The 27653-nt window shown below is 36.1% G+C and overlaps 2 protein-coding genes across 3 annotated transcripts in view; one reads left to right on the top strand and one right to left on the bottom strand.

Moving 5' to 3' along the window:
- The window catches only part of CENPP (centromere protein P), a 137847-nt gene that overhangs the window by 4094 nt on the left and 106100 nt on the right, over positions 1–27653 (top strand). For both annotated transcript variants that reach the window (XM_048054987.2, XM_048054986.2), the window contains exons 5-6: positions 3328–3416; positions 11094–11190. In XM_048054987.2, the coding sequence (XP_047910944.2) occupies positions 3328–3416; positions 11094–11190 (186 nt within the window). The remainder of the gene's footprint in view (positions 1–3327; positions 3417–11093; positions 11191–27653) is intronic.
- On the bottom strand, positions 13872–27001 carry OGN (osteoglycin). The gene is made up of 7 exons (XM_013201373.3): positions 26860–27001; positions 25947–26199; positions 21572–21656; positions 18631–18789; positions 17886–18088; positions 17246–17341; positions 13872–16665 (listed from the first exon to the last, which is right to left on the bottom strand). The coding sequence occupies exons 2-7, from the start codon at positions 26112–26114 to the stop codon at positions 16495–16497; spliced, it is 882 nt and encodes a 293-aa protein (XP_013056827.1). The 5' UTR covers positions 26115–26199; positions 26860–27001; the 3' UTR covers positions 13872–16494.

Raw genomic sequence — 27653 nt, 5'->3', positions numbered from 1 at the left:
TCAACTTTAAAGGTACCTTTTAAATAGAATGTTTAGACCAGATAGTGTTAACAGTCGCTTTGCTATGTAAAATGGCCTTCCTAAGTTTAAGAAAAGCCCTTGTGAATTTAGGAAATATGTATTTAGATATTCACATGTGGGTTGTGTAATTTGAAACTGCAAGAGGTCAGTTGAATGAAGCTATTCTGCAACCTCTTAAGTCCACACATGGCTTAGATCTTGTGTTCCCGGTGAAAAAATTTTACCATTTGTTTGTGTAAAACTGAATTCGGCTTTGAGCATGGAGAAAGCCTGCATCAATCGTGGGACTTCATTAGATTGCTGTTTATTTCTCACCTGTATGCTGCTACTTTAAGTTTTTCAAAAATTTCAGTTAACGGAGCACAGATGAATAGACATCTATCTAGCCGATTTAGGAGTGCATTCGTGGTGCTTAAATCTGTTGTACCACGAGATGGCAATACTTACCTACCTAACGCCTAAACCTTGTCGCACCAGCAGTCAAGTAAGCTATTTGTTTCTTAGAGAGTAGGTGATGTGTAGAAAACTGCGTGTGTGTGTATTAAAAAACAAACCTTCCATTGAAAAAAAAATACATTATTGCGTTATTTTTTTTTGCATGACCTAATTTCTTTAATGAAAATACGTAGTACCTGCAGCTTACAGTTTAAAATACAGTACAATGTGTTAATTTAGCTTAATACATTAAGAATTGACAATATTTTATGCTTTTTCATGGCATGGATTGATGACATGTTCAGGAAAATAATAAATTAATAAATAAATGATAAGAGCAGACACCAGTGCAGAGTAAGTTTTTTAATTGTGGAAAATTGACAAGTTTGGGGGGGTTTATTTTGTGTGATATACACAAGTGAAGAAGTACATGTATGGTTTCAAACACTTTTATTTCTGTTCCTTTGCACAATTTTGAGATTGTATGTGGACTTGAATGCTGTTAAAGGTTTTGTGTTTACTTACAATGTTACTGTGTTATAGCTATTGTACAAATCCTAACATAATGATCTGGATGAAGTTGTAAAATACAACCTATTGTCTCGCTAATGTATAGTTCCATATTATCATTTTGTTAGAACTACTTAAACAGATTTTAACAGAATTTAGTAGAATTAGAATTCAAGTTGAAGGGTTGTATTTTTAAGTTATACATAGAAATATTTTAATCTTACAGATTACAATCTCCTATTTCATTATAATGAAAAAGCATAGCTCACCTATAGACTGTCAGCAATTCAGTTCAAACTTTGTGTAGTTCTAGTCGGCTATTTCTGTCATGTAGAAGTAGAGGCACGTTGTCTCAGTTGCCACAGACTTCATATACCGTGCAGGTCATCCTACAGTGAAGTCAGTGGGTCTTCTGTGGATGCAGGAGTCTGCCTCCAAAGCTCTCAGAAACGTTATGACTTGAGGCCAGACTAATAAGGCCTGGGAACTATTTGTTTTTTGGTGCCTCAGGCTTCTTGCATATTAAAACAGAGAAGTATGCATGTCTATTCTAATATACAGCATTAACAGTTGTATTTAAAGTAACCTGTACTGAGATCAGCATGGGTGAGATAATGTAAAGTTGCAGCTAGTTTTACCCATTTTGAGAAATAAAAGAAAACAGCTTTTTGGGAAATGCTCAGTAGACAACAAATACATTGGTATGCAACAAGGAAAACATTTTTCTTCGCACCATCAGCTTGATCTGTTTAATCTAGTAAAGTTGCCATAGTTAGCTCCATAGCATTTTAAATTAAGCCAATTGGTATACAGTAACGAATTGTTCTGATAATTATCTCTAATTTTATTTATAGATAGTGTTAAATGTCATTAATGCTAAAAGCTGTATTCCAGGCTACAATTGTACAGAGGAACAGACAGATCTGAGTTGAGTTCCCTGTGGCTAGCTTTCAGTGATTGAAGTTGATCATTAATGTAGTATTGGTCACTCACTGCCTGGACATATTCTGCATCTTATCTGGTTCTCTGGTTTTGGTACAGCATCAGACTAGCATATAGCTTATATGTCAAAGCTGGCTAGTGTTTTGCCAGCTTGGAGTGCAAGCTTGTCTGTTCACTCTTATGCAGTGATAGATGCTTATGAAGGTCAAAATGTGGATGAAGAAAGCAGTTTAATGTAAAAGCGCTTATTTATTATTTCCACTCCAACTGTTGTTGGATATTATTAGAGGACATGTACAATTAGCTTGAAAATCTGCTCAAGCAAGTCCAAAACTATTGAGAAAGGAATCATTCAAGAGTTGCTTTCTTCTCAAGAACTTTACAATTCAATGTTTTTATTTGACCCCTAGATGGCATCTTGGCATATGTTAATAACCCATTTCCTGGAAAACCAGTCCTCTTAGAGGTTAGCATATTAGGTTATAGCTGCTACCAGCTTCTCTACAGCTCCATGCGTACGTTGAACCTTTTGCTCTAAATTTATTTATTTTTCTGAAGTTACTTGCTCAAACCACTAAACTTTGTAGTGTCTTGGCTTGCTTTTTCCATCTTTACTGATGGCAGTGTTAGCAGTACTTCTGTCCAGCCTGCACTAGGGATTGCTGCAGTATGTTTGCATTTGCCTTCAGTTTATCCATTTAGTTTCCTCTGTTGCAATTCCTTTGTAGTGACTGGGAATAAGAAAGAGTACAAAGTCTCTAGGATGAAGTGAAATATTTGCTATGGTCTTCAAGCCATTATTTTAAGCCTTTTCATTCACTGTTCTCTAACATTTACCTCTGTGTTTAAGAACGTGTAGAAAAAAATAATTAAACTATTTTGGCTTCATTACTATATGATCTTCTTTTCTGAATGTTTTTATATGCTGTTAGGTATTTTAATTTGGAAACATTTTAATTTTATTATAATGTACGTATCCCTGAGTATTGGTCGTTTTTTTTTTTTAATTTAGGATAGCATTAATATGTTTTCCAGACGAAACATTATACTTGAGTTTTCTGGTTTATGTGACAGCTAGGAAGGTGTTGTGCTGGAAAATATGAAGAACCTTAAAGAAATGGAAATGACATGGAAGGAAGTAGATAAACCTCTTATAAATAAGTCTTCTTTTATACATGTATGTTCTCTGTGCTGAGTAGTTGAGGCGTTATTCCAAAAGCCTTGCTGTCTGGATGATACTGATATTGTTGAAATGAAAAAAAAAATCACAGAAATAGGATGTATTTTTAAAAATGTTGTTTTGAGTATTTTTGTGTTTAGAAGCATTTGTATATATTTTTGTATATTTTATATATAAATACATTCTTTTCTTTGGTAGAGAAAATTCTAAAATACCGCATTATTCTTTCTCCAATCCAGAACAAAGAGAATGTGTCTGCTGTTATTACTGATCTCAGCATTGTAATGGAATCTGGAGAATATTCAGACTTAAGCAAGTTTGTGTCCAGGTAAGGTGGAGTTTTTTCTTTAAGGAGACTTATACTATGGGATATCTGATACTAAAGGCAATACCAAATTTTGATGAAAATTGCTTGCAGTCAGTTTCTTTGCTTGGTAATGTACTGTTAGCCCAATGTGAACACTTCCAAGCCCTACTCTGTATCCTTCTGGAGAGAAGATGAAATGAACATCATTTTTAAGGCCTGAACGGGCTGATAGGAACTCATGTTAAACAGGAACAGGTTCTGGGTTGTAATATGTTTTAGCTGTTTGTAATTGTTTGGTTCAGATAAAGATACAAGAAGCTAATCTCAGAGCGTTTTCATTAACGTAATCATGAAGTTATCTGTTACTCAGATGTGTATATGAGTTGCAGATGTGTAATGATAGCTAAACTTGGATGAGGAATGGCAGAAGTGTAATACAGAGCCCCTCTCCAGTACTTGCCTGCTACTAATTCTCTGCTCAACATCCCATTTCTCATCTTTATATCTGGATTTTTTTCACTGATATTATGTAAGAAAATAAAAAGGTAGGAAATAGTTTAAAAATTTGGAGTAGTGTGTTTGCACAATGGCTTAAGAAAACAAGCGCATGACTGCATGCTACTCTTGATTATTTTCTGGAGGATGTCAGCTTTTGGTATGCGGATGAATAATGATCAAATGATTCGTCTCTAGTATTCCACTGTGAAATCTGCTGGCAAACTATGCTGGGAACAAATCTATTATTTCATAGAATCATTATAGATTGGTTTGAGTTGGAAGGGAACTTAAAAATAATCCAAATCCAACCCCCTGCTATGGGCAGGGACAACTCCCCCCAGCCCAGGCTGCCCCCAGCCCCATCCAGCCTGGCCTTGGGCACTGCCGGGGATGGGGCAGCCACAGCTCCTCTGGGCAGCCTGGGCCAGGGCCTCACCGCCCTCAGAGTGAAGAATTTCTTCCAAATGCATAATCTAAATCTACCCTCTTCTAGTTACGCCTTGTCCTATCTGCACTCCCTGACAGAGTCCCTCCCAAGCTTTCTTGTAGGCACCCCTTAGGTACTGGAAGGCGTAAGGCATCTACACAGCCTTCTCTTTTTCAGGCTGAACAACCCCAGCTCTCTAGCTTGTCTTCATAGGAGAGGTGTTCCAGCCCTCTGGTCATCCTCACAGTCCTTCTCTGGACTTGCTCCAACAGGCCCCTGGCTGCCTTATGTTGGGGGCCTCTGAGCTGAACACAGTACTGCAGGTGGGGTCTCACAAGAGCCGAGTAGAGGGGGAGAATCACTGCCCTCAACTTGCTGATCACACTTCCTTTGCAGTGCAGGGTATGGTCGGCTTTCTGGACTGCAAGCGCTCATTGCTGGGTCACATCAAACTTCTCATCTACCAGTATTCCTAAGTCCTTCTCTGTGTGGTTGCTCTCAATCCATTTGTCAGCCAGTCTTTACTGGTGTTTTGAATTGCCCCGACCCAGGTGCAGGAACTTCTACTTGACCTTGTTGAACTTCATGAGGTTCGCAAATGTTCCCAAGCCTGTGAAGGTCCCTATGGATGGCAGCCCTTCCCTCTGAAGAGTCTGCTGCACCACTCAGCTTGGTGTCAGCTGCAAACTTGATGTGTTCTTTAAGTGACTTCTTCTGTTTTATATTATTTTTCAGACTTGAGAAGGGAAAGGGAAGGCAAATGGATAGGGGAGGAAAAAATGTCTGTTAAGTTACCTCAGGCTTCATTAGTCTGTACTGACAGCTGAGTTTTTGGTAAGAAGCTCTGAAATTTCCATACAAATCTACTAAAGCTAGTGTTATGACTAAGAATATTAGTTGACTGCTTTCAAGTAGCAGGATTTAGAAGAGGAAATTACTCTGTTTTTTTATGCATATTTTTTGACAGCAGAGATGTCTTGGGACTTGATAGTTACACTGGAAATTAATGTGTTGAAACAGTGGCAGACTATTTCATCTTAGCTTGAGCACTCGTGTTTTGCCCCTCTCTCTTCACTACCCTGGTCTTTTTCCATGTCATGCCCGTATTCATAAGTAAACATATGTTTTCATGAGTGTTATAAGATGAATTAAGACTTGGCCATTGGTAAAGAAAGCAGCTCTGCTTTCTCTTTAGCTTTGATTTGCATGTACTGTGTTGTTCTCACGCCAGTGTGTAAATTCATGAAGCCACAAGGCAAATAGGACTGATGTAGTCATTTGGTTGAAAAAGTAATTCATAGTAATGTATAAATGTAGTGTATAAAAATAAATTGTATTTATTACTGATCTAAGGCAGAAAATATGTGGCCAGAGTGGGGTTGATGTTGGCAATGTCTGTTTTGACTTATTCTGATTATGCGATATCCCTTTATTGTTTTTTTCAATCTCTTCTTTAGCTAGTTCTGATTTCTTACCCTAATTCCCAATCCCCTCTTTTTCATGTCCAGTTTCAGGTTTTTCCCAACTAGTCCTTTATTCTTCACTCTCCTAGTTGCTCTTAGGATCTGGATTCCCACACCTTCCCTCCCTCTTCTTCCATTTCTTGACCAGCTGAATCTGGTATTGTTCTTTTTCAGTCTTCCCACCACTTTGTTTCCGTCTTTTACCTCTGTGGCCCAGCCTGGACAAATCCATTGTCATTCCCTGTGCTGTTTTCTCTGGTGGCTTGTGTTTTTAAATCTTCAGCATTCTTTTTTTGTTTTGTTACATTTTTCATAATGTATGATTGAAAAGGGTCTTTAATAGCACTGGAGTTAAAAACTTGGCGGTCAGCTGTAATTGCCAAGCTCATGCTGCTTTTTAAATGCTTTGGAAGAAAACGGGAATACTAAAGCACTTGAGCAACATGTTTTTAGAAGAAGCAAAATTCAACAGTTTAATGTCAAACAGCTACTGCTGGAATATGTAATACCTTTTTTTAAAAGGTGTACCATTTCTTAAATATACTGTGACAGTAAAAGGTGTATGCAGATGGAATCACAACACTGTATTTTTGAATTTTGATCAAGTTCCCTTTGCTCCAGTTATCACCTATGTTAAACTTTAATAGTGCTGAGGACCACAACGTCTACGAAAAATGCTGTTCCCATTTTTTTTTTCCTATTCTTTTTGACTGAACTAGCCCAACAAGTAATGGGAGATCAACTAATGCATAGATTACTTAAATAGGAGGGGTTTCTAGACAATTTAAAATCTGCTGTTTTATTAATTAGAATTTATCAGTCAGAGTGAAGGATTTGTGAAAGGTCTGCATTATATTAAACACTGCATGGGCTCGGTCTTTTGGAAGGGAGGTGAAGCATGAATTCTTCCCACAGCTGTAAGAGTCATTCCTTGGTTTCATACCCTAATGCAAGAAGTCTTGTATGCTGCTCTGAGTTAAAATAGGTTTCCTGTCTTAAAATAACTTATGGAGCTTTCAATAGTGTCATAACATTTAAGCTTCTCGTATACTTTTGTGTTTTGTTGATGTTGTTATTTAGTAAAAGGGAAATGCTGTTCAGATGAAGGGCATGTGATTTTAACCTGATTCATAGCTAAATCTCAGCCTGAAAAAGCTATTTGCTGTTTTTGGATAACTTCTCTGTTACATGGATGTTGGCTTTGGAGATCAGTGTTTTCTGCTCCTATTGGATTATTATTATTTTTTTAAATTTTGGTGACATTTTGTATTGCTTAATTCTTTCCAAAAAGTGGCTTTAACATGCACTGTCATAATACCTTGTTATATTATTTTGAAAGTGTTCCTGGTATTATAGAATTTGTGGTAGTTGTCTTCAGCATTAGGAATTAATGCTAATTTAGGAATTTACTTGTTCTAGACACAGTTTTGTTTGTTTGTTTATGAGTAGTTGAAAAGCTATCAGAAAGTTAATTGAAACAGTGCTCATATGCAGACTCTTGGCTCCCTTAACAACGTAAGAAAAGCACTTACGTTACTTGTATCTGTTCATGCCAGTACAGATCCCCCCTCTTCCTCCCAAGTACCAAATCCAGATACAGGGCTGGTTAAATTTACCTAAGAGGATTATATACTTAGGCATAACTGGTCCTATACATACATCATGTCCCACATTTTTTTTAAAAACTGCCTATTCTGAAACAGTACATAACTAGTTTACTACTTAGTTCTCCTTCACCTCAGATATATGGTCCGTTTGATCCAAGAAACTTTGGTGCATGATCATTTTCTTGTACCATTCAACATTGTCGTTGTGTGGCAAAGGTGGGAGTGCTGTATTATGTTTTTCATTCTTAAATTGGAGATTAACAGTACTGTTAGAAAGTCATTTATCAGAAGATAATAAATGGAGAGGGCCTTGTTGCCTAATGACTTTCAAACTCAGGAGCTGAGAAGCAGAAGTCCTTGCTTTTTTCAAAACTGTAGTTTCCTCTTGTTACCTTAACTATTTTGTATGCCTCTTTACATGTTTAATGCATCTTTGTATTTCCTACGTATGTATGTAGTTGTGCTTTGTTTTGCATCAATTGAAGTCTGCTAGTGACAGCTTTAATATTTGTTGTAGTCTGTCCCTCTCAGGAACATACCTATATGTTTTGTAGGCTGTTTTTCATATTTCAAACTGGCTGTTTAAACTCGTTAGCCAAAACCATCTTTCTCTGCTAGAAGATCTAGCCTTGAAAATTTTCATCTATATTGCTGAAAGATGAATCTGAGAGGAGAAAGGAAATAAAAACAAAGAACATCATGTTAAAGTAATGTCACAAGGTTTGTGACCTCCTTTAAATTGCGTAAAAGTGGATATTCCATCAGAATTGTCTTTTTAAAAACACGTATTAAGTATGTAGCTTATTACAACCTTCTATTTCACCTCTTTCCATGTATGTAGTCTTAAAAGGCATATTGCTTTATGTGTAGAATCATGTTCACTAGACAGCGAGATGTGGGCAGTTGTTACAAAGTCTAGATTTTTACTATACTGTGTACAGATTTTTATATGTATAATTATGAGTTGTGGTTTTTAAAAAAAAAGACAACCCTGTCCAGAACACATAGCTAGTCAGCTATTGTAAATCAGTGTGTGTCTACTTCCTTCCAGGGACTCAATTTTGCCTGTACTGCCAGCATTTTTTGTCTTGGCCTGGTTTTGCTGGCAGTTGGGACTACTTTAGTAACTTCCTTTTAATGATGTTGTTCTTTCCAGGCTAGGATAAAACTTGTTTGGCTTTTCTTTTACGTTTTCAGTGTCTGAATGAACATCATATTTTTTCCAGTGTGTTTGTGTAGCCCGTTGCTGTTCCTGTATATTAAGTAAAGCTGGATCTGAGGCGAAGCTCTCCCCTGAATTGCTGAAATGACTCAGCTAGCAACCATTCTGCTAAGGGCTTCAGGTTTCTGCTCTCAGCTATTCCGAAAATCGAAAAAGAATAGCCTATCTCAAACAAGAAAGGTATTAGAAGACGATCTTACATATAAACTATCTATTACCTGCATTTAGTTTTCTGTAACTTTCTGAAATACTCCCAAGTGTCTGTCAGGTGTTTCTAAGTTTTTCAGCAAGATTTGTAAAATCCTATACTGGCAACTGAAATAAACCTGTATTTTCCAAGCAGCGCTTGACAAGTATAATTTGACAATGACTAATATTCTGTTTTGTCTGCAGTGGCTTCACATGAATGGTGATGTGAAGCTTTTTATCCTTATGATTAAAGAATCTTCTTGCTTCAGGTGTTCAGAAACTCAGCTTTTGTTAGCTTTTCGGGAATATTGCATTCTTGCCATGATTCTTTAGTCAAAACTGCACATTCTTTGAGTGTTCTCTCCTCCTTCCCACCACCCTGACCACGCAGGATGGATGGTTGGTGATTCAGCAATTTCTGTCTTCCTATATTCCTTCCTTTCCCTTCTTTTTCCTTACATTACTAGAAATTTGAAGAGTAATGATTTTTATCCCAAGACAAACACCTCTGCCTCATCTGCTCTCCAAACCAGCTCCCCACTTATTTTCACTAGTTTGTTGTTAGTACAATTATTCCTTGTAAAGTGGATGCATTATTTTATTTTCTCTTTGGATTAAAGCATGTGTACAGCTTTTCAGCTCTAATGGTCGCCTTCACTTTGTTAACAATAAAGAGGGTAAAAAGGTCTGTTCAGGTTCCTGATTACCGCAAACTCTCTACTTGTGTGATGGCACCTACCATAAGCTTTCAGATCTTAATCCAGTTGGTTCTGATTCCGATTGTTCTGATGCAAGTTTTTGCACATTACTGACTTCTTTTTGACTGTCTTTCTGGGCTGTTTCAGAGGGAAAGTGTAATGGTGCCCTACCAAAACCATTTTGCTTACATGCATCTTAGTTGCCATACAGACTAACACAGTTTTGCTGGAGGACGTAGCAGTAAAGGTATAACAAAAGGAAATAACTTCAGTGCTAGTCATTGAAGTGGAAAAGCTGCTTCTGTTTGGTAGCTATGGTCAGCAGAAATGGAAAAAACTCATACTAAGCATGGAATCATTGTACATGAACATTTGCACTTGATGCTGTTGAAATTACTCTGAAAATGGCAAAGCCAAAGCAATAGGGTCTCTTCTTTAATTCTTGTATGTTTTGTCTCCTGTATTGAAAATTCCTCAGACTTGCTAGAAAGTAAAATGACTACTGCTGCTCTCTCTCTTTCCAGAGGCTTTATGGGTGAAAAACTAATTATTTGCAGTAGCATGTTGCTGTTGAAATATTACTTTGCCAAAACAGCATTTGTTGGTCTTATAATATAGACTGTAAGCACTGCTGAATCTGTTCTGGCTATTTGAACATCTAGCAAAGGTGTCTTTGCACTGCTCTTTGTAGAACGTCAGGTTCCAAGAGAATTTAGTGCAAGCATGGGATCATTTGAATGAATAAAGCCATGTTGTATCCACATATAACCATGCTCGTTAGATGAACTGTTAAATCACGCGAGAGTCCAAAACTGCAGAAATACCAAGGGGAGTTCTGCCAGAATCAGCTTGCTCCGTCCAAATTAATTAGTCTCTGCTTAGAAAGTGCCTGGCACCAATATCTCTGCAGTCCATTTCTCAGTCATGGATTTATCTGCATCTATTTTCTCCATCCTGCCGTACTGCACTGATTATTGAAAATACCACTATTTTCCTTAATGGGAGATGACTCAAGATTTAACTGTATAACAGTTATTTCTAAATCAAATTTGCCATGCATCATCTAATGAGCAGACTTTCTTGCTTTCCCTATTTCAAGGTTAATTTTGAAAAGCTGAATATCATGCAGGCAGAGGCCAATAATAAATGGCATGCAAAGATTTGGTTGATTAGAACAAATATCACAGGACCATTCAGTACCTAATAATGTAATTTGGTTAATCTTACCAGTTTTTCAGGTTACTGTTTTTCTACACGATACCTTGGAATTTATTCAGAAAGAAGAGTATTAGATGAACAAGCATAAAGTTAAACCAAGATTTTTATAGGAGGACTACTTTACTGAGTTATCACATATTACATACATGACTAATTTTGTAGTTGCTTACCTTTTGAGGATTTTAAAGCACATAGTTCTTTTTTTTTTGTAAATACATATTTTTCCCATCATTATTTTTTTTGGTGAATTCTGGCTTCAAAAATCAAACAATACTAGTCACAAATTCTTAAAGTTAAAAATTGCAAATTTTAGGCTATAGAATTGATACTTCTGACTAGTACTGTTTGGGATAAATAATATATTTTTCTTTTGCAGCACTGAAGAACATGGAAATCTTCTGCTGTTTTTCAGAAGCCTTTCATCTTATGCTGAGTGGTATGAACATCGTAGATGCACATTCTTACATTTCAAGGTACTGTCTATTGAACTTTTCTGTATAAATACTCCATTTGGTTCTTAAGTGGTTCATCAGGACAGAGCAATGAAGAAGAAATTAGCTCTTCAGCAGAGTCTGGGAATCTTACTTTTGTGTGTTGAGCAAAGAATATCAGATGATGTTTGTGTTGTATTCAAGGGGCAGTGCACTTGCTTGGTATTTTTATTGTCTTTTGACCATGCTAGTGCTGTGGTCCTCATATGTAGAAGAAAATAAGAATATCAGTGTCTTCTTTCTGGAGGAGTAAGACAGTTGTTTATTGCCATTACATTTCATTTTGGGTGTAAAAAAAAAAAAGGGGGGGGGGTAAGAAACTAGAAGAAAATAAACATTTGTGGTCTTTGGCATTTAAGCGTTAGTTCTGAAAGACTGGATCTGTCTCTTTTGAAAGTGTGACGACATGTGTTTGGGTGACAGCACTTCCAGTTCTGCAATATTTCACTTGAAGAGCAAATAAACTGCTCCTCCCTTTTAAGTGGAAAATACTATTTCAATTTAGTTTTAAATTAATGTTATTTGGCTTGTTAGCTTTGTACTGGTTTTAAGGTAAGTAACTCTTTTTCAAGGTAAAAATACAGCAGTCTTGCAAACACAGAACATCTTTTGTGATTGAGTGGTTAGCGTTACAGGTCGATGTTTAGCTACTTAATCGTTTTTATTTATTCTTTTAGCTCAGTTTTATTTAGCTCAAGCATTTACTGTCCTTAAACTCAGCACCCTCATTGCTTTTCAGCTGTATTATGAAGTGTGAACTGCTTTGATTCCTGTATTTTGAATCTTCTAGGTTCTTCAGAGTTCTGTGCTAGATTAATATTTTTCATTCTCTTCAATCTGTTTGGTCAGTTCTGATGATGTTAAAAAAAAAAAGATCCTATCCTTAGCTGAGTGTAAACTGATGTTGTCTAATCCTGCTGGTTGTTGTATGAAGGCTAATCGTTCAATAGTGAAATAGAGACTGACAAGGTAGAGAGAGCACAGAGGGCTTTATGGTGTGCTTTTTGTTTTCTTGTTGTTTTTTTTCCCCAGCTTCACTAATTCTTAGATCAACCTCGTGACAGTAGCCACTGTGATTTCTGGGACAATGTAAATATTTCTCATCTTAAAATTCAGTACAAAAATTTAAAAAAAAATAGGAGATAGGTCTGGAGATGTATTTTAAATTGTCTTGTGTGTCTTAAGGAAACAGTTCTGAAAATGGTTTGGTCAGGCTCTGAATGTAAAGGATAGTGGTATTTCATATAAAATGTATCTATGTCTTCAGTGAATGTATCACCATATATATATTGTATGCTACTAGTTTACATCAATGTTACAAATACTGTGCCTAAAGTTACTTTTTTAATTGACCAAGATAGTGATGAGAGGAAGACAAACTTGGGAGGATATGATTGAATATGGTTCTATGAAGATATTCTTAGGCTGCCTTATTTATGTCAGCATTAGTAATAATTTCGTTTAGAAGTAGAAGGCTTTCTGAGATGAGAGAATTAACAAAGGCATGGTGGATCAAATCTGACAGTTCAAAAAGTGTTCAAAGTTGGATGCTAAGGGTAATATATGCGTTTGTAACAATATCCTGTGTTTAATTCTGTGAAAGTGGCTAAGAGCGGCTTTTAACATCTGCATAAAATAAATGAATAGTCTAATCCTGTAAATATTCACACTTTAATAACAATATTAAACTTTGGATTTTTTTCTTACTACCCGCTTGATAGACTTCAAGTATACATCCAGCTAACTGGAAACAGTATTGGAGAGAAGACCTACTTGGGGTGTTTTTTTGGCTTTTATATTTTTTATTCTTTAGTTACTGAAAAGAAAATTACCCACGCTATTAGGTAGAAGTAGGTGGTGCTTCTAATAGTTTTGTCATGGCATAAAAGCAGGAAAGGTGGATTTTTCACCCCCTTCTATTAGCTCTGATACTTGAGAAGGAAGCAATAAAGTAGAAGTGAATGGATAATTCAGTAGTAATGGAGATTTGAGATGAATGACTATTGCAATTTGCAAATGAAGTTGATCATCAAAAATGGCAGTTTTGTAGTGCGTTTTTGCAGGTAAAGAGAATAATTGTGGGACAAATAACTTGGATTAAGCAAAAAAGCTGCTTGTCATATATATTTGACAGTAAGTAGGCTATTCCGTAGAGCAGGGGCAGCGTTAAGCAGGTTTGCATAGAGCAATGTTCAGTTGTAAACAAATTGTTCTCTACATCATATATTCCCTGCATTTGAGCCTAAGCAGTTGTGAATTTTTACTGAAACAGGTTAGTCTGCCATATGCATGCTTCACACACACACACACACACACACACACACACACACAAAGAGTTCAGTATACCTTTACTACCTTCTGCTGCTACTCCTATCTTTGAGTACAGAAAAAAATCTACAAGGTAGTGCTTTAAACAAATTTTGAAGAGGTGATTGAAGTGTCCCAGAAGTCCTAGCTCAGTGTGTTTTGTTTTCCCCCTTTCTCTGTGATAGTCATATAATATAACTTGTATGGCAGGTCTTGCTGTGTTGCCACAGTAAATGTTTAGAAAACAGATTTACAGCTATAAATAATTTTCTGATCTACGCACACGCGTAGTCTGCTATGAGACTGCATAACTCAAATATGTAGGCTTTGTTGGTAGAGCAGATTATTCAAGTTGATAAACAAGAAAAAAATTCAAGTTTTATTGGAAATACGGACTAGAACTAAGTAGTGGGGAAAAAACAGTGTACATTCAGCTTGATATTAATACAGGTCACAAAAACAGAAGGGAAAAAATCTTGCATAGTATAGCCCTTCTCACTTAATATTTTGATGTTTTAACTTGCTGTGAATGGGGAAAAGTAAATTAAAATGTATCAGATAATTTATTGTCTGTGTGGGGCTTTGAGAAGATACCAGTTGTCTACTTGTGGTTTGCTCACGAAATATTAAGAGCATTAAGTTAGAATTATTGTTGATGTCTAGTACCTTTTCAAAAATATATACAACAACTTCATGTAAAATTAATGGTGTGGTAGTAGTAAGATCTTAGAGTGTTTGTGTGTGCATGTATTGCATAAATGTGCATACACCTGTTTATACATGTGTGTGCACATGCTTGTTTTCACAGGGAAATAAGAGGAATAATTTTGATATTTATTGACTCCGTTAACATTAGAAAGAGCTTTATTTAGCAATAATGATTTTTAATGAGAATAAGATCAGAGGCACTACTTAGGCTTCTAACTTGTGTTTACTTCATCTCATCAAATAGGGATGAGAGAATTGCTGGCTTTTATTTTTTTCGTGGTATAAATTTGGATTGAAATTGGAATGTATTTTGATATGCTTTGGGGCTGTTTATCTTTTTGCTAAACACCTGGAAATATCAAAATTTTATGACTTAGATGGGAAAAATGAAAATCAAATGTTATTTTCACTGTAGGACTTTTTGTTCTCAGAAGCACTAAGAAAATGGAATTTCTTGTTAAAATAATTTAAACTGGAAAAATGGCGACTGCTATGCCTTTTTTGAGTAATGGGTTCAGGGCAAAAATATATTCGTCTTGCTTTTCATATTTGCGTACTCTTTCTAGAACGATGAACCCACAGTTGATGCTTGACATAGTCACTTACCCTTAAAAAGTGACTTAAAGTCTTTTAGATCTCAACACTCTTAGTGGCAGAGCATCAGTATGTTCAAAATTAAGTTTGAATTTATTAATAATTCCCCAGAGCACAAGCGCTAACAAATCAAGGCTTAGCTAAATAAGATAGACATAATTAATACAAAATACCTTATAAAATCAGTATTCTAGGTGGTATTAATACATCATGCATTTGGTGCTTAACTATTTCTACAAATTAGATATCTACGCTAGCTTCAAAGTTAGTATGAAGTTGATCAGGTGATAGTACTAGCACTTGTTTGGCATTTGTTTATTTGAAGAGTTTAAGCCTGTGGTAGGTATTTGAGGGGAGAAACCAAGTTAGAAGAAATGTATGTTTGTGTAATTAGAAACACTGTGTTCTGAAAGAAATTATGTCTAGTTTTAGGCGAATGGATTATTGAGGTCTGCACACATTGTTTTCTCTTTTCAATAGATTGTTTTAAAGTACTTGAGTGAAATTATGCTAGTTTCATTTGCTCAGGGTTAGCACTATTTTTATATCAGTGATAGAATCAGCTTTTCTTTTTAAAGATTTAATGTGATTTTTGTATAATGAGTGAACATGTTTCTGTACAAAGGTATTTCTGTTTCTTTGTACTGACTTCTAGTTGAAATCTTGCTCATTTACAGGTAAAAGCATTAATTCAGCTTTGCTGTTAATTATATTGTCACATTTCCTGTCAAGAAAAAGCAGAGGAACAAGGCTCAGTTTATATCATGTCTTAATAACAAAGGTACTCTGTCATACCATGCTGTATGCTGACCATTGTATTTAAATGGGAAGTTAAAGTTGACTCATATGAGCACAGCTGAACAAAGTGTGTGTGTGTGTATATATATATATATTATATTTCCATCAAAAATGTGTAAAAATATTTATATGTAGCATATACAATTGAATGCGTATATATGTATACATTCAATTGTAATATATATCTATAACTGTATTTAGATTATTTTTTGAAAGAAAAATATTAGAAGAACATTTGACACATTTGAAATGTTCCACTTGCTTTGTTGCTAGGTACACTAAGCCTAGATAAGAATTTTTCTTATTTTCCACTAATCAAGTTTTCAAGGAAGCTTTAATAAAGTTAAACGTTGTGAAGTTCTGTGTCTAAACGTAACTTTCTTTCATATGCAACTTCATTCCATGCATTTCTGAAGGTCAGCTGAAAAAGTTTTATTTCAGATCAAAGCAAGTATGATAGGAATTAAAATGTATTTTTCCTCTGTAGCTTGCTTGAAGAAAGTTTGTGTTTATCTGAAAGTAAAATGTGGTGATTGTCCTGGAAATTGATAAAGAATGTGAAAAAGCAGTTACATGATTTTCCCTGCATGTGAAGAATAAGTAGTGAATTAAAAGTTGAAACCATATGCATGTGTACACGTTTTTATGCTTTCATCAACAAAAGAATCTGAAAGCATGGGTGGCATTGTAACTCCTAAATTAAGTGGCTGTTTTGAAATAGTTATTTTAGAGGAGAACTCCATTTCAACAGGAAAAAGTTCGGGGTATGCAGGGAAAACTGCATTAGCAAAAGAGAGGATATAAACATGTAAACAGGAATAAGAATAATTTTTTGTTACCGTGCTTGAATTTTGGCAAGTATAATTATGGAAGTAGTGACTAGTAGTATGTCCCTACAGGCAATGTTCTCAAGCAGGAAAAAGCATTAACGTGCTTTGCCAGGAGGATTGGATTGCCTTCCATCCGTATCTCATCCATACGCGTGCGGATGTAACGTGTGTTGTTCGACTTGCAGAAAGTGTCATCGGTGATTGTAGTAATATTGTTGTACTGCAAAACAAAACAAATTTTCAGTTTTAAATAAATACACGTGCACACACGCATATACAGACGTAAGTTAGAGAATTGCCAAGCTGTAATATTATTCTTATCCCCTCCAATTTTATTGTCTCTGAGGCTGATTGTGTTAAAAATAGGTAGGAATGAAGTCTCTTCAAACCAATCACTTAACTGATAAACAATTTGAGGTTTGGAATATATGGTTGACAAAAGATTATTGCTTTTTTTTTTTTTTTTTTTACCATTTCCTATACTTGGTGTACAAAAGCTAATGAGAAACTTTTGTGTGGTAGTTAGCTAAGAGCTTCTGACAGTAAGGGTACTTAAATTTTACTTTATTCTAGAGAATTATTTCAAGTCTTAACTACTTTTCCCTCCTGTATATTAATGAGGATGTGCATGTTGAACACTGGTTGTGGCCAAACAGATGAGAGCTAAATTGTTTTATTTGGAGGAGCACTGGACAACTATAGCACAACTGCAGTTTAAACTGTTTTAGAAGGAAGTAGAGATTGGTTTGTGCAGCTAAGTCTTTTTATAATATAAAGTTAAGGAAATACTTCAGAAATACCTGAAGGTGAAGAATACGCAGACTCTCTGGTAAGTTCAGGGGAACGGACTCCAGTGCATTATGTCCCAAGTAGAGGTAGGCCAAATTTGTCAGCTTCTAGTGGAAAGAAAGAGAGAATCATTGCTGATATTGCTTACTATTGTGTCTGTTATAAGCCATCTATGTTTTTCCGAGCGCAGAGAAAGCCTATAATGTGATCTAACAGGAAATATTTTGCTGTGAATGTTGCATCCTGTTGTACCAAGAAAGTCACAGGCCTTCTATGTACTGGAAATTTCAGTGTTGGCGTACTGGTTATAAAAACTTGACACCACTATAAATATATATCCTTGTTTAATACATTTATGTCATCCACAGACTTGTATTTGAGCCATTAGTTTTGAACCCACTATTTCTTTGTGTGTGAGAGAGAAAGGAAGTAGGTAGGATTATATCTTAAAGACAAGAATTTTTAGATGAACTACTACGTGAGTGCGCCAGTGTGCATAGGAGTATTATTCCAGTGTGCCTTAACAACAAAAAACCTGAAAAGCTTCTTTGTCCTAGTCTGTTTCTTTGATCACAATAACACAGGAAAATCCCAGTGATGGTATACTCCTTTTCTTTACCTTGGTTGCCTAGATTGTGATCTTTTACTTACTTTGAAAGCATTTGCTTTGATTCCTCTGCTCTTGATTCTGTTTTGGTTTGCATTAAATGTTGTTAGTTTGGGAGGCAGAACAGGAAGTTTTACAAGCCGATTTTCAGCAAGAGAAAGTTCTTCCAATAACAGAAGCTTTGAAAAGGCTCCATCTTCAATTTCTTCTATCCTATTTCCACTAAAATCAATTCTTCTCAAAGTAGCTATACACAAAAGAAATAGAAACCTAAGTATCAAATTTATAGTTCCGTAACATACTAAACATGCATGGTTTTATGTTAGATGTTACAATGGCTGCACTATCCTATTAGTATTTGCATTTGTAGATCACAAAATGTGAATAAAATCCATACTTGGGTTTCCTCATTATTAAGACTATATATATACACGTGTGTTATCCTTCCTGTTTGCATAGAGAAAACATGATTTTAGATCATGGTAGAATTTGTGGTGTCATAGAGTGAAGTAGGTGGGAGAGATCTCTGGAGCACTGGAAGGAAATATACACGGTCATTTAAGACTGGCCAGGAGACAGCTAAATTTGACTTTTAGCACCCTGTTGCTTGATCAAAATGGATATGTGGGCCAAAGCGGGTTATCCATGTTGTCTTCACAGTTCCTCTTCTAGCACAAGCACTGAATTAAGTAATACACATTGCATAACCTAGCAAAATATACAGTATATCTTATTTTGACATAACATTAAAGGACAACAACAAATGCATTATCATTACAAATTACTTACTAATGTCAGCAAAATCTGAGACTGCTATCCTTTTTATTTTATTAAATCGTGCATATAGATACGCAGTTTCCTTTGGCAGTGGGGGTACAGCTTCGATATCTATTTCCTCACAGTACACTGATCCACTTAAACACACACAGAGCAGGCAAGTAGGTAAATCTGAAAACAAATTATTTTGAGTAGACAGTTAAAAGTTATTCAACTAATATTCAAAACATTTTTTTTCTGGTATCTTTTAAGATTTCCCCTCTATTAAATTTTTAGTTGTTCTACTAGCAGCAAGTTCCACAAAGATTTAATACCCTGATTTTTTTTGTCTGTTTTTGTATTCTTTCATGCATAATTTCCTTGTGTTATATTCTCTGTTCTTAACTGAGCTTGTCTTGGAATGCTATTAATCCATATTATTTCATTTTCAAGTGTAGAGCATTGTGAATTTGATGACTGCAACTCTTTGACCATTGTTAAATGTAATCTTTAGAACCATTTAGAACCATAGACCTGGACCGGCTGGAGAGATGGGCAGGAAGAAACCAAATGAGGTTTAATAAGAGCAAGTGTAGAGTCCTGCACCTGGGAAGGAACAACCGGACATATCAGTACAGGCTGGAGGACGACCTGCTGGAGAGGAACTCTGAGGAGAAGGACCTGGGGGTCCTGGTGGACGACAGGTTGGCCATGAGCCAGCAGTGTGCCCTGGTGGCCAAGAGGGCCAATGGGATCCTGGCGTGCATTAAAAGGAGTGTGGCCAGCAGGTCAAGGGAGGTGATCCTCCCCCTCTACTCTGCCCTGGTCAGGCCTCACCGGGAGTACTGTGTCCAGTTCTGGGCTCCTCGGTACAAAAAAGACAGGGATCTCCTGGAAAGAGTCCAGTGGAGGGCCACAAAGATGACATGGGGCCTGGAGCATCTTCCCTACGAGGAAAGGCTGAGAGACCTGCGTCTGTTCAGCCTGGAGAAAAGAAGACTGAGAGGGGATCTCATCAATGTTTATAAATACCTGAGGTGTGGGAGACAGAGGGATTTGGCCAACCTCTTTTGAGTGGTTTGCGGGGACAGAACAAGGGGTAATGGCCACGAGATAGAGGACAGGAAGTTCTGCACCAACATGCGAAAGAACTTCTTCACGGTGAGGGTGATGGAGCACTGGAACAGGCTGCCCAGGGAGGTTGTGGAGTCTCCTTCTCTGGAGATATTCAAGGCCTGTCTGGACACCTACCTGGGCAGCCTGCTCTAGGGAACCTGCTTTGGCAGGGGGGTTGGACCCGATGATCTTTCAAGATCCCTTCCAACCCCTACAATTCTGTGATTCTGTGATTGCTTTCAAAAGAGAAAGCCGTGCAGGAGAAATATCTGAAAGTGCCCACATTTGATATCAAAATTGCACTGGAGCATTTCCGGCAGGGTCATGTATACTGTGTGTTACTCCTAGCTACTATTTTGTCTAATCCTCTTTATAAAAACTCCAGTGGTGGTGATTATATAATTGCTTTAGGCAATCTGTTACTGAGTTGTTTTTTTTTTTTATAGCTGTAATTTTAAGTAATGAGAGAAACTTTGTATCTCCTTTAACACAGTTTAAGTCTATTATGGCTTGTCCTATCTGTCATAAATGTTAATAAGCTATTATTCATTTCTTATTTGTGCTAATTCTTTATGACAGGAATATTCAAATATATATAACAAATACGGCTTTGAATCCAGTTTTGTCACTATTGTTACCTACATACTGCGAGATTTTGGTTGGCTTCCAATTTGGTCTGTAGCGAAGAGTAGTTTCATACTGCTAGGTAGTCTGTTAAAACTGTATAGCACAAAAGGATCTTCCCCAATCTGAAGAGTTATTGAAATAGTACTGGGCCAAACCAGTATGTGTACTAGAGCACTTTTTTTTTTTCTCTTCTTCTCACAAAGGAACTGCAGAAAATGGGATTGACATTTGGAGCTTTAACTTTGTGAATGTTACCACCCATTATACTTTGAGTTCCACCCAGTGTGCTTTTTTTTGATTTGGTTTCTTGTCTTCTATTGGGGGGGAAGATTGGGTGGGGAGAAAAATGGTATCACTATCTAAAATGCAACAGTTTCTATGCTTGTCTGAATAGAAACTCAGGGATTTTCCCAGATTTGTTCCTCTTTTGATGCAGGCTTGTTGACAGATGCTATTTGGCAATAGCTAATCGCTATGATTAAAACATCAGTGCAGATCGACACTCCAGTGGTCTTGCTGAATCATTTGTGATATCACAGATAGACCCAAAATGTTTCTCTCTTTTCTGTGCTCTTTTTGTCAGAAAACAGCTTTTTCTTTTTACATGTAAAAATCATCATGGCTCGTTAGGAAGCTTCTGGACAATACACCTCAGAGCCACTGGGAAGAATGTTCCTGATATATTTTAACTGTTTTTGTCCTAGGAATCATATTATGCCCAAATTCATTTACATCTCAATTCATTTTTGGATGTTTTACATGTTAGCAGAAACAAAAAGTCAAGAATGTATAAAACGTTGACTTCCATGATCATCAGATGTGCACTGTGAGAACAGAAATTTCCTCAAGTTAAGCTATTTAACTTAAACATATTTCATTGCGAGTTGGGGAAACTGTGGACTGTATTGAGGTATATATTTTCCTTTTCTTGGTTGTATTGCCTAGCTTATTTAATGTGGGTACATCTCTACAGCAAATACAAATGGGTAAGTCTAGAGAGATTCTTATAAGCTGTGTTGTGTATTCAGTGTTTACCTGAAGATACTTTGATTTATTAACCTGTTCTGTCAGAGGCAAAAGTTTAGAAGACTTTCCATAGGAGATATGAAAGATGTTCATAGATCAGAACATTATTTCTATATCCCTTGTCATCCTCTGTATATTCAATTTTTATATTAATAGAGTCTTTTGTAGAGTTTGCATGTTACAGTATCCGTATCCATTAACTTACTTGTATCCTTTGTTGGTCTTACACTGCGTTCGCTGTCATCCCCTTGCAGTCTTAGGGCAGTGTCAAGGGAAACGTTTGTTGCATCCTTTGTGTGAGAGCAAATGGTATTTTAAAAAACAATAAGCACAGTATTACAAGGGTCTTAAATAGCACTTCCTTTCAAATGAGCTTCCTACATTTTCTCGTGACATTTAATTTTTAAATTATTCTTACACACTGGATGACTAAGATGATATATTATCCCTTTTGTATGTGAGCCCTGTGGTTTGAAAGGCAGAAAGAGAAGATGTTGCTGCTACTGTTCTTTGGATAAGACCACTAACAATAAGGGGGCACGGGAGGGGAGAAAATATCAACCCTGTGATGGGAAAGGAATATGTAAGTTATGGGTGTCTACAGAAACCTGCACTTTTGAAGACAGGATATTTTGCAGAAGGCATAATGCAAAATTTGAAAGGATTCTTATAACTATAGTTTAAATCATTTGTGTTCCAAAAAAAAAAAAAGGAAGAATCCCAACGTTTCCTTGCATTTAAAATTATCTAAAATACCCCATAGAGATATTTATTAAACTTTTCAGTTGCACAGAAACTTGGTTTATAAACATGTTCGTTTCAGGTACTGGCTGAAATTTTGCAGTACATATTCGTTAAATGCCCTTAAATCTCTATTAAACCTGAGCTGCTAACAGACAGGGTCTTTAGTGATGCAGGAAATTATAGGATTTCATTGAATATGATAGGAACTTTAATTACATGCTATTTCCCCTTACAGCAAGTCATACTATGGCTTGCATATATTAAAGTTTGGAGGGCCTGTTAGGTTGTCCATAGCAGTTGTGTTTAGCTAGCATCATTTGTTGTCTTTTTTGATGGGTCATACTTGTAGGACAGAGTAAGACAATGTGCTTCTTGGTCTGCTTGGCTACCAACAACGCTACCAACAACACATGGGGAGAAGTACATCAACAGGTGTGTAGAACATTTTTCTTTAACATGCTTAATGATCAGGATCTTGGCCTGAGTACAGTAACTGAAGAGAGCTTCTGTGGCTGCTCACAAGAGAACCATTTTTTTTTTTATTTCCTCATTCAGGCATGTAGCACACTCTTCATCTACTACAGCAATGTGAAAGTAACACTGTCGGTTTACTTTTGGTACGAACTTTGCTTTATTTATTAGTGGGAATTTTTGTATTTAGCAATATAAAACTATTGAGCTTGAGAAACAAGTATCTTGGCCTGCCTCTGTCATTTTGACCCTTTTTTAGCCTGTGAATCATCCATCACTTGGCTCGCCCCTGCGTCTGTCTATCCAGGCTATGGCCCTTTTTTACAAGTGTTTTTTTTTTTTTTGTAATGTTTGGGATAGGTTGGTTTGTTATAGCAGAACATTTCTCCATGAGTTAGAATGCTACTGACAGTTCAGCACCTTCCGTGTAGGGTAAAAGGTCTGCGGTATTTGGTGTAGAGAAGTTGGAGTGTAAGCTGAAAAGTTAGAAGACTCAAACAGCAAATCTTTAAAAATGTTTCTGCAAAAATGTTTAGTTTGCACAGTTCTGTCGATTAGGCATGTGAAAACATGATTCTGACTGAAGTATTGATGCCAGTGGAGACTTTGGTATAGATGCAGAACAATTGCACTTTTATTGTAGTGTGCTTGGCTCACAAGGGATGCTTTTAATATGCTTTAATATGCTTATGTGAAAAACGTTTGCTGACATAGCATATGTACCAGCTGTAGGTTTCTAATACAATATCCTACTCGAGGTGTGATCCGAGAACAAGTGTGCATGTGAGTTCTGTACAGGATACACCGCACAACTAATTTCTGAAAGCATGAAATGTCAACAAAAGAATAAAACTGATTATTTACACAATACTGTTAAGTACACAAACAATATATTCCCAGCCCCCCAAATAAAAGTAGAAATAACCAGTATATTGGCAATATTTCCTGGTCAGCTACAGAAATTCCTAGCCATGGAATACTGGTGCAAAAGATTGGTTGGATTATAGCTGCAGAAATTTAATTACTTACATATATAGGATATACATTGAAGAAATATTGACCTGCTTACATACTTAAATTCCACCTGTCTCTTGCACTTGGTGCTGCAAACATGAGTTCCTCATACAAAACCAGATTACAATTTGATATCTAAACACTTTAAATATCTTTAAAACTTCGGCAAAGTAATTGAATGATTCATCCTGATTACACACAAGGGTGTTCGGTAAAGCTGAATGTTTATATTCAGTGGAATAATTTAGTCCAGACACATGATGGTGTCTAAGTGGATAGTTCGTCCTGTTGTGGAAATCAAGATTTCATGATTTTAGATTTCTAGTATTTTAAATCTCTAGACAGGAGAGGCTGTTGTTTCAAACAATGTTATAATGAATATGGCTTGGATTACCTTTTGCTGAATACTACACTGAAGTTCACTTCATTTTTTTGATTACAAACACAAATGTAGATGGTACTTCTGTTTTTAGGAAAAATTCCATTTTTTTTTTTTATTGATTGAGAACAGAGTAAGGAGTTAACTGTGTCATGCTTTTCTGACTGGGCATGTTTGAAGAAACTGTTGGCACATATTTCAGTTACAGTTAATGCTTGAAATATACTGGAAGCTAGAATTTCTATTGTAAGTGAATAGAGGACTTGCATATCCAGTGATTTTTAAATTGGGAACCTTGGAACTTGTATAGATGTATTTGTTGCACATAAGGAACTAATTTATTATTTTGCAATGAAAACACGTCATTGGAGGACCGACCTGATGGAAATAATGACCCATTGCATTCCTGGAATTATCCTAAGCAGAACTGTTGGCCTTCAGTAGACCTCTAGTGTATACTGCTGCCAGCACAGACGTTGATTGGTTTGTGGCATATCTGCTGGCTCTATTTCCTTATAGGTATACAGTATATTCCTTATTCTTCTTTTTTGCTGAAATAGTAGTGTATTCCTATTAAAATGATTTTAGAAGGGAATGTCACTTGATGCTGTGCCTAGCTTGTTAAAATTGATGTGGAGCTTTTTAAAATTTGCTTACTGAGTAGATAGTCACCTATCTGTTGAGTCATTTTAAGTGGTCTCTTTATCAGAGGTTTATGAAACATGTTACTGCGTCACTGTGGCAGATGTCAGATTCAGAAATGAATTAGGCATTTTTACTATAAATATTGAGCTGCCATTTTTAGTCTAATACTAGAAAGCCATAATTTAAGTAGAACTTGAAAAATAGTAAAAAAAAAAAAAATATATGCAGAAGTGATTTTTCTCTAGACGTACTGGAATTTATTACTTATAACAATTATCTTCTGTTCTCCCCTTTTATTTGTTTATCAGACTACTACTGTAACAAGTACAGTTAATATTGATAAAAACTACCTTGAAGTTATTAATATCCAGATCTGGTAGTTACCACTTTGTTTAGAAATGTCATTTTCCTTGGCAGCTAATTTTAGGACAATCATTGTTAGCTTTTTACCTACCTGTCTGATAAAATGTCGTATCTTGTTCTCTTTCTGTGCATCTCTTAGGTCCTGTCAGATCCACTCGGAACAGAAGGGTGAGGGTTTTTACTGTGCCTTTCAGCTGAGGCTGTTGCACTTTAACTCATCTCTATTTTTGTGTCTTATGTTTAAGTGTTTAAATTAACAAGCATGTATGTGGGGCATATAGCAAAACAGTTCAGAATTGACCGTTTGGGGGTGCTGGTGAGTGCCATAACACATTTTTATTGCAGCGTTTAAGAGTCTGAAAGTGTTAACACTGTATGTGACTACAACAGGACTGGACATTCTATAGTAGCTTAGGACTACGAAACTGTCGAGTGGCAAAAAAGACCAGGGGGGAAAAAAAGGCAAAAAAAAAAAAAAAAAACGACCAAGTAATAGTTTGAATCAAATGAAAACTGTGATTTATGATGACAGGTTGCATACAATAAAAAGCACTGCTTCAAGTGTTATTTTTTATTTAAAATAAAAACACAACTAAATAAAGTCACCCTCCTTGCTTTTAATTTAAACTTATTTTGTTAATACAACATTACTCAAACTGTTTAGCTAGTATGTTACTACATGCTCTTCATGAAATTTGAAAGTAGTAGGTACATAACTACAGCAGAGTTTAAAACGATGCTATATTCTTACTTGCAAAAGCAAGTCTTTTGTGGGTTTCTCAAATCGTAGCAAGGGTAGTATTTTTGTGGTTTTAATTGGAGTGACTTTCCCTTATATCTGAAACTGTTGTATGTTTTGCCATTATTATAAGACTTCTCCATAAAACTTGCATACATGCATGTTACACCTTATTCATTCATATAACGCTTAGCAATTAAAATATTAAACTGATAAGATAAATACCTTTTTTATATCCTTGGACTGCATTTCATAATCTTGTTGGATCAGGCTTCCCACGGTAACATCTGTATCATACTCATAAAACTTGAATGGTTCTTGCTGTATAGGTGGTGCTGACTTCACCAAAGGTACAAACACAAACAGAAAAAAAGTAGGCTGCAAAGTCTTCATTTTCTCACAGAACAGTGGATCTGGCTTGCACAGAGCTGATGAAGATCTGCTAGTGTGTTGACTATGGAGAATACTTTCTTTGTGACTGGAAATGAAAATGCAATCCGTCAAAACAATATTTAAAGCCTAGAGAACTAGTTGGCAGGGGTTTCTAACGCATAAGGAACATGGAACAACTTTTAACTCTTGGTATTCTTTAATTAGACTCCAGCATTATAAAAACTGTTCTTAACGTGAAGAGAAACTAGGAAATAACAAACAGCCTTTTCCAACTAGTAAGGGAAAATATTATCTTAATTACGTTTGCTTGTTTCCCAGAGTAGTGCTTTTGGCAATGTCAGGAGGATTTTGTAAAGCATTTTACAAAACACTTGGCATGTATGTTCCTGAATCAATTAAACCAAGAGAGGTTTTTCCCTGCTGTCAAGATATCGATATTTGTTATAAAGCATTTAGGTTTGAAAATCATTCTCTCATTGCCTTTGCCTTTACATTTGAAAGTAAATTGCACAATATAACTTTACACATACACACACACCAGAATATTTTACAGGTTGTACACAACTGGGGTTGGGTTGGAGGCTACAAACATAACTTAAAAGCATTTTAAATACATTTGCAGTACTTCTTAAAAATAAATCTTTGCACGGCATGTTTTCCTGCTTGTTGTAATCAAGTGCTCTTTTTAAGCCTTAGGTTAGTATACTTTAGGTTAATATTCTTTTAGGAAAAAACATCCACCTACCGTTTTAGTAGATTCCAAGTTCTTCTGTGATTGTGTCCTAAAACCAGATATGTATATGTTAACCCACGGTAGATTGATAAAAGAGTAAAGTTATGAAATACATATGTTGCAATGAATACTTCTTCCAAGATTGACAGTCTTAAAAATGCTTTCCATGGGGTAAAAAATGCTTTGCCAGCATTCTGTCCCTAGGGTAAGAGGTAATATCCTGGAGCAGGGGGTTGTACTTTGAATAACATTTGTAAATGTTAAATCCGTCTAGTTCATCCCACTTGCTAAAGTGTTGGTTTTCTGCTATGTGGTGATTTACTCTTTATAATTGTTAAGGCTTTTTCTCCGAATCAAATATTAATTGTGCAAACTAGAGGTCTATAACAAGGCATGTGTTACCCATTTTGTTTAATGGTTTAGCTAAGAGACAAAGCAGCTGCTTTCTGACTGAGACAGAGGTAGAGCCAAAACATATGTATAATGTATTAGTCACATTTTTATGACTGATAAAATGTTTCAGTACAACTTGTATATGTTTAGAGAAGTTTCACCTAGGTAAGAAGTGGAAACTTTTCTGTGTGAAGGGTTCTGGAAACAAAAAATACTTCTTAGAGTTTGATGGGGGCAGGGTGGGGGATGTGTTGAGATTTTCAGACGAGTAATCCATGTCTAAATTCTTAATTGAAAGGCTTATTACACAATTTATTTATAAGTTGGGTTTCACAATAAATATTTGAGTGAAGTTCTGTTTCAGTTCTATAGATAGCTTAGTAAATACCATCCAGGTGTAGAATTTTCATATG

This window comes from Anser cygnoides, chromosome 10 (assembly GCF_040182565.1).
Source record: "Anser cygnoides isolate HZ-2024a breed goose chromosome 10, Taihu_goose_T2T_genome, whole genome shotgun sequence".
Lineage (NCBI taxonomy): Eukaryota > Metazoa > Chordata > Aves > Anseriformes > Anatidae > Anser > Anser cygnoides.
The sequence above is the reverse complement of the archived record's forward strand: the minus strand, read 5'-3'. Positions and strand labels throughout refer to the sequence as shown.